General features: G+C 41.2%; 1 protein-coding gene across 2 annotated transcripts in view; it reads right to left on the bottom strand.

The window, feature by feature from the left end:
- Nucleotides 1-17,116, bottom strand: part of PDGFD (platelet derived growth factor D) — a 210,612-nt gene that overhangs the window by 61,827 nt on the left and 131,669 nt on the right. The window contains exons 2-3 of one of the 2 annotated variants that reach the window (XM_016206736.2): nt 15,386-15,590; nt 11,135-11,315 (exon numbers count right to left, since the gene is read on the bottom strand). In XM_016206736.2, the coding sequence (XP_016062222.1) occupies nt 11,135-11,315; nt 15,386-15,590 (386 nt within the window). The remainder of the gene's footprint in view (nt 1-11,134; nt 11,316-15,385; nt 15,591-17,116) is intronic. The other variant, XM_016206737.2, reaches the window with a different exon arrangement.

Raw genomic sequence — 17,116 nt, 5'->3', positions numbered from 1 at the left:
AAATTAATATGTTGCAACCTAATCCCTGATGTGATAATTTAGGAAGTGGGGCCTTTGGGAAGTGATTAGGTCATGAGGGTGGAGCTCTTCTGAATGGGATTAGTGCCCTTATAAAAAAGGCCCCTGAGAGCTCTCGCTTCCTTTCTGCAATGTGAGGTTATAGCAAAAACACAGCCATCTATGAACCAGGAAGCTGGCTCTCATCAGACATTGAATCTGCCAATGCCCTAAAGTGGGATTTCCCAGCCTTCAGAACTGTGAGAAATAAGTTTCCGTTGTTTATAAGGCACCCGGGCTATGATATTCTCTTAAAACAGCCCAAATGGACTAAGACGTAAGACCTCTTAAAGGACCTAGGTCATACCTAATATGATTCCAATCCTCCAGAAACATTTTAATGAGAACAGTAAAAACAGCAGTTCCATCTGTTGTACACAATGTATATCAAACCCATCTATTTTAAAGGTAATCCTTCAACAGCCTTATAATGCAGGTGGGCCCTTCCCATTTTACAGATGAAGAACCAGTAGCGTGCACAAATTAAATCATGTATCCTAGGCGTCATAGGTAACACACAGATGTCACTCTCTATGCTCCATTCAGTCAAGAAAAACCTCAAAAAGTCAAATAAATCACTATGGGGAATCTTGAGGCCTCGGCAATGAGTGGTACACTATCAGAATCCCAAAGATATTTTTATGATTATTAAGAACACCCACATCTTTCAAGGCTCAGCAGCTGCATCAATAGAAGACCCACACCATGTCGTCTGTGATGTGACAATTACATGCTGATGTAAGAACTACTGAGGTCTGGCCGTTACTGATGCAATCCCATGCTCCTTGAGGATGAAACATAGTAGAGGCAGATTTTAGAATCGGAATGTCTGGCTCCATTCCACAGTCCACTGACATCTGGCCTGTACAATGGCTCTCACACCTCCATCTTCTCCCCTAAGCCATGCTCCTTCCCCCTTCCCCCCCCTTAATGTCCAGTGAGTGCTGGATCGAAGCAGCTAAGGCCCATTGGCATGTTGGTTTGGCTGCAACATTAAAATGAGAGGGAACAAGTCCTAAGTCTGAAAAAACATAGCAGTGGTCTGTTAGTATAACTTCTCTTCACACATCATTGGGTGTTACTTTTATTACCAATTATCAGACGCATCATAGGTACTCAGTGAATACCTGTTGGTACAGCTCAAACATTTTGACACCTACCTGGTACGAACCATAATGTTTATTAAAAAAAACAAAACAACCACACAGCAATCTGAGTGCCTGATGAAGGGAAAGAATATAAGTGGTTGAGGAGCTAGAGACAAGAAGGATCTTTGACATGAATATGTCTTTGACAGAGAAGGGCTTGGATTCTTGACTCTTTATATGGGTAAATTAATTGCCAGGGATTAGAAGTGGACAATCACAAGGTATTTGGGCTATCAGGGAATAGTGCTGTTCATCTGGACTGAAGAACATGTATCGGAAGAAGGGGGAATTGAAGCTAGAACGTTAGGCTGGGATCGGAACACAGGAGGCTCTCAGTATCAGAGTGAGGAGTTTGGACAGTGCTCCATAGGAAATTGGAAGTCATTCAGCAGTTTTCAGCTGGAAACTGATTTATCACTGCTCTGCTTTAGCTGGCAACCACGTGCAGAACAGATTGAAGATAGAGAGACAGGAGACAGGGAGGCCAATCAGGGCATGACTAGCAGGGCCCAGCCAAAAAGCAATGATTACTCGATTATCTATTCATGCATCTCTATTTTTCAGAGGTGGCTCCATGCCTTTTCAATCTCTTTCTCTCCTCTTTTTTTACTTATTTTTACCTGTCTGGTTTTGATTTTCATTTGCAAAAAAAGAGGAGTCACTTTGTAGCTCAATTTTATCACAGGTGGAAAAAGCAATGTTGAACAGAGGTCAGCCTTAATCTGTCACATTCCCACTGATAAAGGGGGCATTAAGGACAGTTATTTTCAAGGCTAGATGAGTCTTGTCTTTATGATTGATTTCAATTCCTTCTTTCACCTGAGAGAAGAGACTGGAATTTCCCCAAAGTTCCAGGGATCTTCGACTTCCCACTCAGAATAGCTGATTCTTAGAGGGATGGAGCCGATCAATAGCTCTCCTTAGAACCATAGGTGGGCTGGACTAAGTTCCCAATGCCCTTTACCAAAAATGACCGATTAAAAAATAAAGGCATAAAAATCACTATGGGCTTGGATGCTATGGGCACAGGAACCTTTGGTTTTTTGTTGGTTGTTTTTTTTTTTCTCATCTATAGGAGGAAACCCTTCCCTCCACATTTCTGCCTCAGCCCACAGATACGGAGACATCAACATTTTTGGTCTCTTTCATCACGAATTCCTTCCCTTCATCGTTTCTGTCATCCTCTCTCCCTTCCTCTATCTCCACCCTGTCCCCACATTTCTCTCTTGAGCTGCCTGCTTCTGACTCCCGACTTCCTCCACTTCCCGGGCCCATCTGTTAGGCGTGGCGGGGTTTGGGGCTGGCTGCCCTCCCTGCTTGTGATTATTTGTGACCAGACCTGCGATCTTCCAGGCAGTGAGAGGGGTGTGGAAGTGTACCTCCAGCCTGTTTCATAGGCCCCAGACGCCTGAGAATAAGCCTTGGGTCTGGAATTGCATCGCTGTAGTCACACACCCCGCCTGGCTTTGGGTGCCAGCCAAGCTCTCTCTCTACTCTAGTTTTACGAGAGAGTCCTCAGCTTTGATATTTCTTGAACCACCATGAATAAAGCTGCTATTCTGATGATCTTTTGGCCTTTTGTATCTCTTTTAAAGGTAAGTGTTTGTTAGTACTCTTAGCCTGCAACACGCTGAATTAAGTCATAGGAAGATTCTGAAACACCTTGCTTTTTTTTTTTTTTTTTTTTTTGTACTTTGTGCCTTTATTTAGGCAACACCCTCTTGCCAGGGCGCTCGTTCCTCCCTGACTCAGTCCAATAAAGGGGAGTGAAATATGCCACCCCAAACGATGCCACTTGAGAACAGGATTGCTTTAAGAGGAAGGCAGTTAAGAAGCAGACAGGGCAAGAGCTCTCTGCCCTCCCCTCGCCCTCCCCCGAGTACATAACATGTGCAGAGGTTTCCTCCCTTCCCCTCTACCAGGAAGGGCAGAAGTTAATCACCGGACAGCGCCAGACCCTTCTCAGCCTAGGGAGGCGTCGCAGGAATTCTCATAACAAACTTCACTCACTAACCGTTAGCTTCTGTTTGTTCCTCCATATATTTATCTAATTCATCTATTTTTCCACAATTTGCTGTCCTAGAAACTCAAAGTCTTTTTCCTTTGTCTTGTCACTTCTCTAAACGTGTGTATTCTCTTGTTAAGATGTTGCATAAGCCCGAGCTCTGAGTTGCTCATCGCTGAGTGTTCCCATGGATGTGAGGATGCGTGTTAAGAAACTTCTGTTTGGCCCTGGCCAGGGTGGCTCAGTTGGTTGGGCATCACCCCACGCACCGGGAGGTTGCCTGGGTTTCGTGCTCCATCCCTGGGGGGGGCGTGCAGGAGGCAGCCGATGGATGTTCGGCTCTCACGTCGAGGTTTCTCTCTCTCCCTTCCTCTCCCTCTAAAAATTAATTAAAAAAAAAAAAAGATAGAAACTTCTGTTTGTTTTCTCTTGTTAACCTGGCTTTGGTCAGTCTAATTTGCAGGGTCCCAGACAGAGAGAATCAAAGGGGGCAGAGGGAAAAATATGTTGTTTTCTTCCCTTACACCAGCAATCCCTACCCTTGTGAGGTTAAGGTTCCTCTTCCTGGTGTGCCCAGAATATTACATTCATATTTTATCACTGCAATTCACAGTGCTTTATAACCGTTTCTCCATCATAGGACCAACATTATCTTCTTACTATCCACAGTAAGTTCTCAGAAATACCTGCTGAATTTACAAGTGAACATTAGGTGGAGATGTTTTTTCTCTGAGGTTCACTTCATAGCTGTTAAAGAAAGAAATAGTGCTGTTTTAGGCATATCTTTAATATGCAAGCCACTTTCTAATATGTTCACATAGCTTTTTTCTTCTTTTTTTTTTCCATTTTCTTGATCTACCAAAATATTATTATATCAAAGAGCACAGTTATAGAAAGTTCTATGTATATAAAGAGGTGCAGTCATTTAAAATCATTCCATCTGCCCAGCTGGCGTGGCTCAGCGGTTGAGCATCGACCTAGGATCCTGGAGATTGCAGTTCAATTCCCGGTCAGGGCACATGCCTGGGTTTCGGGCTCGATCCCCAGTCAGGGGCGTGCAGGAGGCAGCCGATCAATGACTCTCTCATCATGGATATTTCTGTCTCTCTCTCCCTCTCCCTCTTCTCTCTAAAATCAATAAAGATATATTTAAAATAAAATAAAATCACTACACCTTTCTGGTTTTCAAGGACAAAAGTTTACTTGAGCATGTCCGTGTAATACTAGCTAAGCAGACACCAGACTGGCTGAGGCGCATCAAACAGCATCCCTTCAAAGCTGCACATGTGTTTATTTTGCAAGTGGGGAGGCATCTGCTCATGTGAGGGAAATTAATTACAGTAGTAAAGTATTATTTCAAACACATGCTTGTGTTGAAAACGACTAGTCGACACGGCAGGAAACATTCCAAAAGTCAGGTGACACACAGAGGCAATATGTGTGGGGTTCTTAACTGCATCTGAGAGAACTCACAGGGCATCATAAATGAGATTCAGGGGCTCCCTGAAATTTTAGGCAACATTTTAGATACATTATTTTCCTCTGAAGCTGATCCAAAGCTTTTGCATTTCGTGAATAACTTGTATATGCGAGTTCTGTGACCACAGGCAAACTCATAGGCTCTCCAGGTTCACTGTTTAACTTGTAAAGCCGCCTAACCTGTGTTCATTGCCTCACTTGTAAAACAGGAGGGTTGACCTAGACACTAGCTCTCTAAGATGTCAAAGCTCTAAATTCCATATATTTTTAAAACCAGTCTACATACAATGCATAGCTCAGTAGTGGCAGATTATTTATGACACGCCAGGCACTGCATTAAACACTTCATGTACATTGCTTCATAATACATTTGATCTTCACAAAACTCAAAGGGTTAGACGTTGTATTTTTTTATTATTTTTATTTTATAACATATTTATCATCATCATCATCACCACCATCATTAGGACTGTGCCTACCCAATTATAAGTTCTATGATGGCAGGAACCTTGGCTGATTTGTTCACTACTCTATATCCAGTATTGGTCATAGTGCGTGGAACATAATAGGTGCTCAGTAAAAAAACCTGTTGTCTAATGCGCTGAAACAAATGCATAACTAGCATCCGTGCCCTGAATTAGACAGAGCCAAATAATACCATCATAGGATTCCATTCCGCCTCACTTTCCTGTCTCCACTCCTCTTTCTCCCTTAATCTTTTTTTTTTAACCCAGCTCCTCTTCTTCTGCTCCCTACCCCCACCTCTGCAAGAGCCCACTTCCCCTTTATTTTGCTTACCCACTAATACGTGCTTCTAGAACTAGCCATACCCTTGGTCAAATTATCCTTTGCTCCAGGACTATGTTAAATTTTCCTATACCTATCTCATGAACTCTATTAAAGTTCTCATTATGTATTCAGGTTTTGGGAAAGCAATCTGATCAAAATAACTGATTCACTAACCCTTTCCAATGAGGTCCCTAGTCATCAACATGGTCTCTGGAATTGGTGAAATTTTAAAACATTTGTAAGATTTTAAATAAGGCCACTTATCTACCCTTGCCTATAAAAGGCTGCAACGATGAGACTCTGTCCTTCAGGATGAGTGCTTCAACCAACACCCTTTGAAGCTCTTAGGCTTGCTGGCCAACTTGGTGGCCTAGTGCAATAATATTTACTTGGGAAATTTTGAGCATGCATTTGTCTCTGTGGCTCTCCTCTCCTCCTTTCTGAGCCTGGCCATGGTGCTGATTTTCTTTCTGACCTACACTTCATTTGATATCTTACTGATACTTTCTTAGTATCTGACCTTAGCTGTCCCTCTGGTTTTAGCCACCTAAAAAATTTACCTGTTCTCAGTACTGAGAGACTTAAGAGATACTCAAGGGAGGGATGGGCTGAGATGAGGGTAAGAAATCCCCTTTCTCACTGTTGACTAAGACAGTCGTTAGGTAAAGTTCTACTTCCCTCTGTTATGTTTGCTTTCTTCCAGCAGCCTAAGTCCTAAGACTTCAAAAGAATCATTACCTTCAAAGGAAATAAATCTCTTTTCTATTTTGGGGTCTTAGCATTTGCTGTACTTTTGCTTAAATCACTCTTCTCTCATAGCTCCTTATGGGTGCCTCCGCCTAATCCTTCAGGTCTCAACTCAAATGCCACATGCCCAGGGCTTCCTTGACTCGCTGGCTGGACTGAGCCTCTTCCTGTCACTCTCCATCCCACTACTCTCTTCTATCTTCTTTCTAGCTTTTACTGAACTTCAAATAATTTGTGTGTATATAAGTACTGACGACCCTATTTACTTACATGCTTACTGTCTGTTTCCTCCCACTGCCCACAGGATCCTGGGGGCAGGAACTCTGTATCTCCAGGGTTTTGGTTGGTCTGTCTCACCGTAGGCACTTAAATAACAATACTGAGGCTCTTACAGCTCCTAATTTCCAGTAGGACAATTTTGAGAGGAAGAAACTGATGTAAACTGATTCTGCTGTGAGGATCCCCACCATGACCTTGACTGTCCTTGGCTCTATTACAGTCCTGGCTGAAGTGGATGCTCCGAACAGTCACCTGTTTTTACCTGACTGTGCAATTAAAGATGGGATCTCACACATTTCATCCAGAAAGTGAATGGGGTCCTCCTTCACCCCCTAGCTGTCCTTCAAAATTCAGTGTAGGCAACTGAGGATGACTTTCCTACCATGATTTCGTTTCAACAACTGCTAGATTTTAGGGAAGCACAATTAGAATCTGAAAAGGCCCTGGCCGGGTAGCTCGATTGGTTAGAGTCCTCCGGACAGGCCCAGGGTGCAGGTTCTGTCTCTGGTCAGGGCGCACAGAGGAAGCAACAGACCAATGTAGGACTATGTGGAACAAGTTGATGTCTCCCTCTCCCTCTCTCTCTCTCAAATCAATTTTTAAAAAATCTGTAAAAGTTGTTATAATTGAGATATGATCTTACTCAGCTCCTTGATTCTACTCCTATTTCTTGTCTTCTTTTCCATCCTCTTATATTTTACATAATTATTTATAATGCAAATCCATGATTCATGTAGCGTTTTAATCTCAGTGGAAATGGAACTGCACCCTTGAAGTTGATTCAAACTGCAGAGACACACGGTTAAGTAACTGGCCTGATAAAGTTGCTTCTTTTATTTTAGAAAGTTTTTACAATGGTTATTAGCTTATTTCAACTTATAAAATAAACTAGCTTGTTACTAAAGCAAAATAATTTTTGAATAACTTTCAAATGTCTCAATTTTTTTATTTTTGCATTTTGAAAATGTACCTTCTATTAAAGGCACAATTTTTTATGCTTGTAACAATATGCAGTGAAATATTTCTACCTTGGATGAAGGGAATGGATCACAGCCAGAGGTGTGTGTACATGTGCACACTGACAACTGGGCATTTGTACAGGTCCAGCAAGTTCACTTGTTGCCTGATATGTTCATGATAATAGCAACAATAATAATAACAATAAGGGCAGTAAGTATTTGAGTAATTAATCCCTTGTCCAGGAAGAGTGCCTTATAAAAGTTATCTAATTTAATCCTCACATCTTCTTAATTTTAGGCAATATTATCACCATTTTACAGATGGAAAAACTGAGCCTTCAGCCAGGAAGCAGCAATAGCTGAAATTCATACTCAGGCTGCTTGTTTCTCACACACCATTTTTGGAGCCTTGTAATTGGACATCTTGCCAATAATCTACTTAATGGCCTTCAAAAAAAAAAATGTCCATCCATTCATAACCTAACAAACCAGATTTGAGGTGGGAGAGCCTAATTTATTTAGACAATCACATCATGTTAACAAGTGTTTGATAATATTATCCATCCTGCTTAATTATGCCCTCTGAAAATATCTATTCTCCTCAGTGGGGTGAAATTAGGAAAGGAGGCTGAGCAAGTGAGCAAGAAAATGAAATTAGGCAATCCCTATATATTCTTAGGAAAGAGTCAATTCAACAAATGCACCATCTAGCCATAGAAATATAAGGTGCTCTGTAAAATATGCACAGGGATAAGATACTTGTCCTATCCTCAAATAATTCTTTACCACTTATCTGGAAGAGACAGATACATACACAATTAGTGATGGAAAATGTAGAATCATTAGCACTATTATTACTGAGTAATTTTGTTATGTCCTAGGTGCTGTGCTAAATATATGTGAACTCACATGAACTCCAATTCTTATCCCCATTTTATAGATGTCAAAGCAAAGGGTAAGAGACTTGTTCAATATCACACAATTAGTAAGCAGGGAAACCTTATTCAATGCAAAATGAGCTTTATAGCACAGCTCTGGTCCCATGCGGCAGTGCTCCCTTGCCTTAGGAGAGACTGTGACAAATGCTATAAAAAGGTAGAGATTGAATTCCAAGCATATGAAACAAAATTGTAACATAAGAACCATTCTCAACCAAAAATAAGTGATCCTGAGATTATCTATAAGTCTTCCACACTTTGCTAGACTGAAAATTTGACTAAAAATTGACTAAAAACGACTTGGTATTCCAAAAACATTATAAGCATGGACCATGTAGATCTGATTCTCATGTAAGAGGCTCTAGTGGCCCTGGATGCTTATAACCTACAATGTCAGGGGAAGTCCTTGTACACTGGAGAGTCACTGAGCTAAGGAAGAGGTGAGAATTTCCATGGAAGGTGACCTTAACCTATCCAATTAGCCACTTGCCATTTTCCAAGAGCACTTGACTTCTCAAAAACAAAACTAAGGTTCAAATTTCCCTAGCACCTACCATTCCTTAAAGCTGGGGTTGCAAAACAGCTGCCTCCAACCCCTAGAGGTTTTGTAGACCTACATAACATTTTACAAATCAGTATTTACGGACTTAAAGAAAGTTTGCCATTTTTAATCCCACTCTCTACCTGTTAATTTATACCTGGCCCACTTTGAGTTTTAAGCCCAATTTCTATACATTTGAGTTAATGAACTCCGCTTTAATGTCTCTCCAAGTAAAATTTAAACATGAATAAAATGCTCTTCCTAAAACATTGGTAGAGCCATAAATGACCTTCTATCCCTGTGGAGCAAGACTCGAATGGAAGACTTTTATCAAAACGTCCCTTAGATCTGGAGTCTACACATACCTGAAGGTTAAACTCATCCTACCTCTTGGAATTCAGCCACCAAAGCACTTCAATCCTAATTGATCATATTTTGTGCAAGAAGCCTGTTAGGAGTGGAAAGAGAGCCTGGAGCTATTCTCAATGAATGCTAGACCAAGTGGCCAATAATGAAACACACACAAAAAGTTATAATTATCATCATTTTTAAAAAACACAATTGAATGTACTTACTGGTAGAAGTGAATGTGTGAGTGGAGTGATGCCCAATAGTTTACATTCAAACCACAGAGACTGCACAACATTCCACTTACCATTGGCTAGGAGATGAGTGATGAACCTCCACCACACTGCAAAACACCACAAACAGCACTCACCCTTCCCTAAATTCATATATGTGCTGCCTTTTCAATAAAAAGACGTTATTTTGCCTTAAAGACATTGTATTATAGTTGGGGTGTTTTCTAACTGATTATGGACCATTCGACTTAGTCACAACCAAAGCTTCACAAAAAAAGTATATTCACTCACACTAATAGCACTTGGAAAAGGAGAAATAAGGCGCTTCATTAAGACCACTCATCACCATTCCAACATGCCAAGCCTGTGTTTTCCATGAACAATTGAGAACACATGCATCACTGAGCACATGAAAAGGCAAAGAAATGTAGGAACCAAAAGCTCACCCTTTAATTTTAATGCCGAGCAGCATTGCATGAGTTTGCAATAATGTGAATCATGCTCGGTGGATTATTTTCAAATTAAAACTGGAACCAGAGTCACCGCATGCTATTTTCTCCATTTACAATGTTCCGATGTAGAATTTTCATTTACTAGTTCATGACTCTCAATAATGTAAAAACAGAAAAACCATTAGTTTACAAAAAGCAAGATTTGCTTCTATTCTAAATTTAACTCATAAGAGGAAAAAAACCACAACAAATGCATTCCATTTATAGCACTGTGGTCTATTTTGGCATCCACGTTTTGAAAAGCGATAGAAACAAACTGAAGGAGAGTTAAAAATGTTGTTGAGAGAACAAAAGACAGTATGCTCTGCATAGTTAAAGGATGCGGGAATAGTTGAGATAATATACAGGCAAAATTATTCTGCTGTCTCCGTGGGCTTGACGGAAAGCAACCAGGAATTCAGTCTTAATAAGCATTATTCTCAGTTGTTACTCCTTTTTAACTGTTATCTCTATCAAACTAAAAGCTCAAGGGGAAGGTTAAGAACCCTGTTTTTGTATCTACTACACCTATGAGAGTGTCCAACAACAAGCAGGGACTTTATATGATTTTATGACCTGAAAGGACTGTGACTGTGTGTGCGGTCCAACAAGTAGAATTAACTGCAATGTCAATTTTGGCTCAATAAGAGGTTAAACACTCTCTCACAGTCAGAAGCATTAGGATGTTTAAGATGCTGGCTAACTCTGAGGCTCTATGATGATCACATAGGCCCTTCCCAAATTTGGGGGATAATTTAAACTAACATCCTCGGGACTCTTTTCTGTGACTGGAAATACATAGACAATTTTTCAGATCAGAGTTTCGACGCTCACTCACCTTCTACTTGGCTGGATGGTGTCTGCTTTACTATAAACAATTTTACTTTTTCTATTTGCTATGTTTTCTTTCAAAATGTCTGGGCCCAAGAGGTGACTTAATATATTCAAAATGGTATTCCTTACTAAGAAAATGCTCTAGCATTTTGGCCCTAGGTAGGAACAAAGTGTGCCAAAGGGAATGAATACACCTTCGCACCACAGTATTTAATCACAGAAAACGATCTCTGTACTTCATGAAGACAGTGTCTTCTTTTAATCACAGTGTGGGTAAGCTACTCACCACGAAAGAATAATAAATCTTGAATCCAGGTTTAGCCACAAAGTAGTCGTCAGACTTAAATGTTATTTTAATTTGGTTTGTTCTCGATGTTATCCTGGGAGGAGCTTCCTTGTGTCCGCACCATCGCCCTCTGATAATGGTGCTGGTCTCAGATATGTCTTCAACTTCCACAAAATCATACCTGATATCAATTTAACAAAAATAAAACAAATTCTGGTTAAAGTAGACTCTGAAATTCATACTTTCACCAACAAATGAAAACCAACATAAATGATTTCTTAGGACCTACCAGATGAAATGAAAATTATAACCTACAGACATATTAAAAGCAAAACTAGTTTTTAGATTAGGTTTTCCAAATGCAAACTTCCACAATCTGTTTTGTGAGAATCTTTATACACATTTAGCCATGACTGTTTCCAAATCAGTAAAAGTCAAAGCGGGCAACGTTCTGAGCACCTGGCTTATAAGATTTTCCTGGAAAAATCTAATAACTATAATCTATCATCATATTTGAGAAGATGTAGCTCTAATTATATGTCCAAATATTTATTGTATAAAATTTTTCAAGCAAATTCCTATTTTGAATTAATTTATGACATTCAGTACTTTCTTAAAAAAGGAAATGATCGGTATCTGTAGAGCATATAGAATCTGCAGATAGCACTTTCGTTACACAGAATAAATCACTACCTTCTCTTTTTGGAAGCTGTCTTTTGAGAGGATAATATCATAAAATGTGACTTTTATCATAATGGAAAGCATATTACTTGGGTAGGGATGTGTGCTAACCAGTACTCTAACTATCTGGGCAGGTTACACCATGGTGTAAGTGAGCTCCAGATCACAGGTTCCCCTTCGGCATTGGTCAGAGAAACAGAATGCCAGGATTGAAAAAGACAGGAAAGACCTATTTAGATATTCCATGTAGCCATTCGATCCTTGAGGTCCCTCCATACCATCCGACCTCTCAATCCCATAGTACGACATCTTTAGTGACAGAGTCGACATCTTCTAGGGATCATTTATTCTATTTTCACACACCCAAGATCTTGGAACATACTTGATGCTGAACTGTCTGCCTTTTGGTTCTGGGTATCAGTGTCTCACTCCTCCAGTCTACCTCTCCCCAAATGACTTCTCAATGCAAATGATGAACATTCATAGTGATCAGTGGCAGTGAGGCTGGCTAGGAAGATGCTAGAAAAATTCCTTGGCAAGTGGAATAAACTGAGACAGAAACAGCTGAGCAATTTGCAGCCAGATAATAAATCACAAGGTATTATCTTCCCTAACCAAGGACACTCAGGAGCAAATGGTTTACACATTCCAGACCATTCCAGGGAAGACTCACCTCAGTCCCCATCCCTCTCAGGTGATGGTGACATTCTTTGAAAGTGAAACTGACAGAGAATGACCCCAATCCCTCTATCAGCTCATTTTGATGCATCAGCATGTCCAAGGACACATCTGGAAAGCTGATGAGTATTCTTTTGAGACCTCCCCTAAAATTCCTGCCTTTAGAAAACATATAAAAATCCTTAAGACAAAGGACACAATGAGTGCTGTCCCTGGAGCAGACCAGTGCCCCCACCTTACTTCCTCAGGCATATATCTTTGCTCTCTTTCTCTTAAGCTCTAAGGGTTCCCATGAGACTTGCAACCAGGGGATCCGTGGGCAGTGGCAGCTCGTCCTGGGCTAACCCCCTGAACCTGTCTCCAAGATCCTTCCTTTTGCCTCTGTAACTTGTTTCCTGAGTCCATGCAGCCCAGCTGGCTCACTTCTTCTGCCTCCGTGACTTTCTTTCTAAAGGGCCAAGGCAGCCTTGCCTCGGCTCCATTCTTCTCATGTTTTCAAAGGGCCAAGGCACCTTGCCTAGGTTCACTCCTGTTGATATAATCTTGCCTCAAAATCACCTGGACTTGTGTCATCAAATCTTTCCTGTATGAAGTCAAGAACCTACACATGCCAGACAGTGTCAGGGCCGACCCACCTCAGTCCCTGTCCTTTTCCTGTGACAGCAGCAGTCTCTCAAACATTTTATATTTTTTTGTCACAATTGCCAAAAGGAACCAGCATGAGAGACATCGTGTCTAAATATGAAGAAAATCCAATATGGCTTTACTGGTCCTACCCATGCACCTCGGAGCACTTATTGGGCTGGGCAAGGTAACCTAAGGAGGAGGCAAACATAGTAATACGGTGACTAAATTTTGTTGGCAGTGATTTATGAGGCCCTTATGTCCTTTGCCTCAGTTTCCTTATGGGCAGAATAAGAAGGTTTATACAATTATACCAGCTGGTCAACTCTAGGGCACTGTGTAAACTAATTACCTAAAGTTTATATGGTCCTTGGAAGGTGAAAATAACTAACAAAGAATCATTACTCAAGCAATAAAAGAATACTGTGTGTAAACATCAAGGAGGCTTTCTACCAGATGGTAGAAAAATCAATTGCATTTCATTTTATATACAATATGTGTAAATCATATTTACTGCACAAAGCAGGAGCACACTGGGAACTTTGTTAATAATGCAATAGGTCATTTTTGTTTTTTGAAAACACATCATCAATGTAACTTTTGCTCTGGATCTGATGTCAAGAAAGCAAAGTTTCTTAGAGAGAGTCGGGGGCAAGTCTCTGATCTGTGTCTTTCCCTTCTTCCTCTCTCCTTTCCACTTCTTATCCTCTACCTGTCTCCAGACATTTTAAGAAGCAACTAGATTTGATGTAGGGCCAAAAAAACAAACCATCCTAAGTTCCTCTTCTTCTCTTTTTAAGGCCAAGATGCCAAAAGAGCACACTCACTACCAGGATGGAAAGGCCTGCTCAGTAGTGGAGACCTCGCTTTCCCCTTCCATGTCAACACCTTTACAATCTTTTAATAGTGTTATGTGTTTTTGTTTCCCCTGCTCCCTTCTCCACAATCATTTTTCCCGGGCACAGAAAATTAGTTCTTTCTTTCAAGGTTGAAAAGACACAAGATCTGCTCCAGTTCATTCTCTTTGTAAATACTGCCTGCCTCTTCCGGCGTGTATCTGAATCGGTTTTCGGGCATGCATTACCCTCTATGGTCCTAGAAAATAATAGTAACTGCTATTATTCTTGGAAAAAATAGCAACATAATAAAAGCTGTCATCATAATAAACATGCAACAAAGGGTGGCCAAATTTGAGGCACCTTCTTTTTATTATTCAAAGGAAAGCAAACCTACTGGAAGGATTTAGCAGTTCAGTAGTTGTTGGCAATGCGGAGCAAGTGTGTGCCGTTAACTGCAGAAAGGGAAGAAATCCTCCCCGAGTCTTATACATGCTAATTAAGTCAATAAGATGCTGTGAGCAGACAATTTCAAAAACAACAGCCAGGGCTTTCTCTGATAAATATGCAAAAAAGGGGGATTATCAGCCCCTACTTTCATCTTCCAATGCTGGCTCAGAAGCTGCAGGAAACAGGCCGTGTGAGCACTCAGTCTCTGGGGTGCCTTTTCTTCCTTCTGACACATATCAGGCACCTTAAAACTAGGATTTCAGGGTCAGGCCCTGACACCGTAGGTCCTGGCCGGCACCCTCTCCTGGGGCTGCACAGGTGACAGCCTGGGTTAGCTCCTGGAGCCAAGAAGGGTGCACACTCTTTACGCTCAAGGCAGACTAGGAGCAGAACCGCAAGACCGGCTGCAGGTCGTCTAGGATTATTGGATGCATCCGTCTGCTCACAGAGGCTGTTCTAGCCTGGCCAGGACAGGGGCCTGCGGAGTCCCTCCTTCTCTGGGGGCCACGCAGCCTGGCTCCGACAATGTGACAGTGGGTTTCCGTGAGTCGGCCAGGTGACGAGACCCTCCCTCCGCGGCAGCCGTCTATGCTCCAATTTATTTTGTCTGCGAGGACTGCCATAAGGCTCTTTGGAAAAGAAATGGTGCGTCTTGAGCAGGTCCAAAGAGCCTCAAAGGGAAGTTTAATGTGATTTTTTGTGTGTGTGTTGTTTTTTTTTTAATATATCTTTATTGATTTCAGAGAGAGGAAGGGAGAGGGAGAGAGAGGTAGAAGCATCAATGATGAGAGAGTCATTGATCAGCTGTCTAGCCCGCAACCCGGGCATGTGCCCTGACCGGGAATCGAACCCCGATCACCTGGATCCTAGGTCGACTCTCAACTGCTGAGCCACACCCGGCCGGGCAATGTGATGTTTTTAAATTCATCTTTTTTTCACCTTAGAGGAGTTCTCTAAAATAGATTTTTTTCTCTCCACTTACCTACAGATATCGTTTTCTGCTTCCTCTAATCCAAACTGGTTGTCAAAGGCCAGCTGTATCCTCGTTTTCTCCTGGGAGTGGAGCCGCCACGTCAAAAGCAGGTTCCTGGGGTAGCTGTTCGGGAATCGGGGACTCTGCAGGTGGCCATTTCCTGTCACCTGGATGGTTTCGTCTCTCCGGTACAAGTCTGTGAGGTGATTGCTCTCTGTTAGTAGTCACAACTTGTAGAAATTAGTATGTTGCTCCAATTACAGGAAAGCAAAAAAACAACAGTTTAAAACATCACATTTCAAAGCACTTCTCGATTTTGTTTCAAAATATAAGACCGAATGGTAACCTTCTGGTGAAACAAACTACACACACACACACACACACACACACACACACACACACACACACACACATTTCTTCTATTATCCCCCACCTCCCAAATTTCCTCACAAATCTAAACTTGATGCCGAATACATTGTATTTGAGGATGGGCGGCTCTCTTAACATCATATTTGACAAGTAAAAATGAACAATTATCTCAGAACTCAGGTTCATTTTGATTGGAATTAAAATAAGCAAATAATTTCAAATAGTTCATCCTTCCTCTTTTCAATGTAATGCAAATAAGTGACTTTTTTTTTTTGACAGGGACAATGTAATAGTGTATCTTCATTGATCAGCATAGGAGGTAGATATTGCTGAATGAATGAAGAAGTGCGTGAAAATAAATTTTAAAAATCTAATGGTGTTTAATGACCATATATTCAAGTGAAATTTTTCAGTGGTTTCTCCATCATAAAAATCATAATTTTTTGCCTTAGTTTCCCATTACTTAAAATAGATCCAATCCAGGTTCTATTTTCTGTATGTTGTATAATAAGCATTTTGTCTGGTCTTTGTCCTGGGTTCCCAAGAGGGAACTTCTGAACCTTTAGAATTTTGCAATAGACATGTTCTTTTTCATGGTAAACCCCTGGGACACATTATGCTGATGAGGTGACCTACTTCGGACCCCTAAGTAGTTGCAGTTGCAGGACGGGTCCTGGAGACAACAGAAAGGCCAACATGTGATCAGAGGGTTTGGGCTTTGAGCCTTGATATCAGCCTGACCTCCCAACATCCTTGGGGGTAAGAAGCATTGGGGATTGAGTCCAATCACATCGTCCGTGATTCAGTCAGTCCTGCCTACAGAATGACACCCCAGTAAAGACTCTGGTCACTGGGGCGTGGGTAAGCTTCCTGGTTGGTGATATACATGGATGTGCTGGGAAGGTGACCTGTCCCAAGGAAACAAAAGCTTCATGCTTGGACCCTTCCAGACGTGCTTGTCATATGTGTCTCTTTATTTGGCTGGTTCTGATTTGTACCTTTTATAGTAAAGCTGTAATTTCAACTATAGTGCTTTCTTAAATTCTATGAGCTGTTCTAGTGTGAATGAAAAAAAATAAAGAGGTTCTATGGAAAGTGATCTCACAGGGTGATCTGATCATAAATTCCAAACTGGGCAGGTCATGGTGGGCAGTCATGCCCCAGGCCTAAAACTTTAGTGAAAGGTTTTAAGCCAGCCTTGTCCATTGTTCTTGTGCATCTAGGTTAACACACCTTTGAAATACCAGAAGTAATACCCTTAGAAGGGAGAATTAACCCTCAAGAGAGCACATCATCTTGTTAACTATTTTATAATCCAATTCCTGCCTTGCTTTCTCCAGTTTTCCTTACATCCCTTCTTTAATTTCAAAT

The sequence above is a fragment of the Miniopterus natalensis genome, chromosome 11, assembly GCF_054644295.1.
Source record: "Miniopterus natalensis isolate mMinNat1 chromosome 11, mMinNat1.hap1, whole genome shotgun sequence".
In the NCBI taxonomy this organism is placed as follows: Eukaryota; Metazoa; Chordata; class Mammalia; order Chiroptera; family Miniopteridae; genus Miniopterus; species Miniopterus natalensis.
Note: the sequence above shows the minus strand (reverse complement) of the source record. Positions and strands in the feature narration are given on the sequence as shown.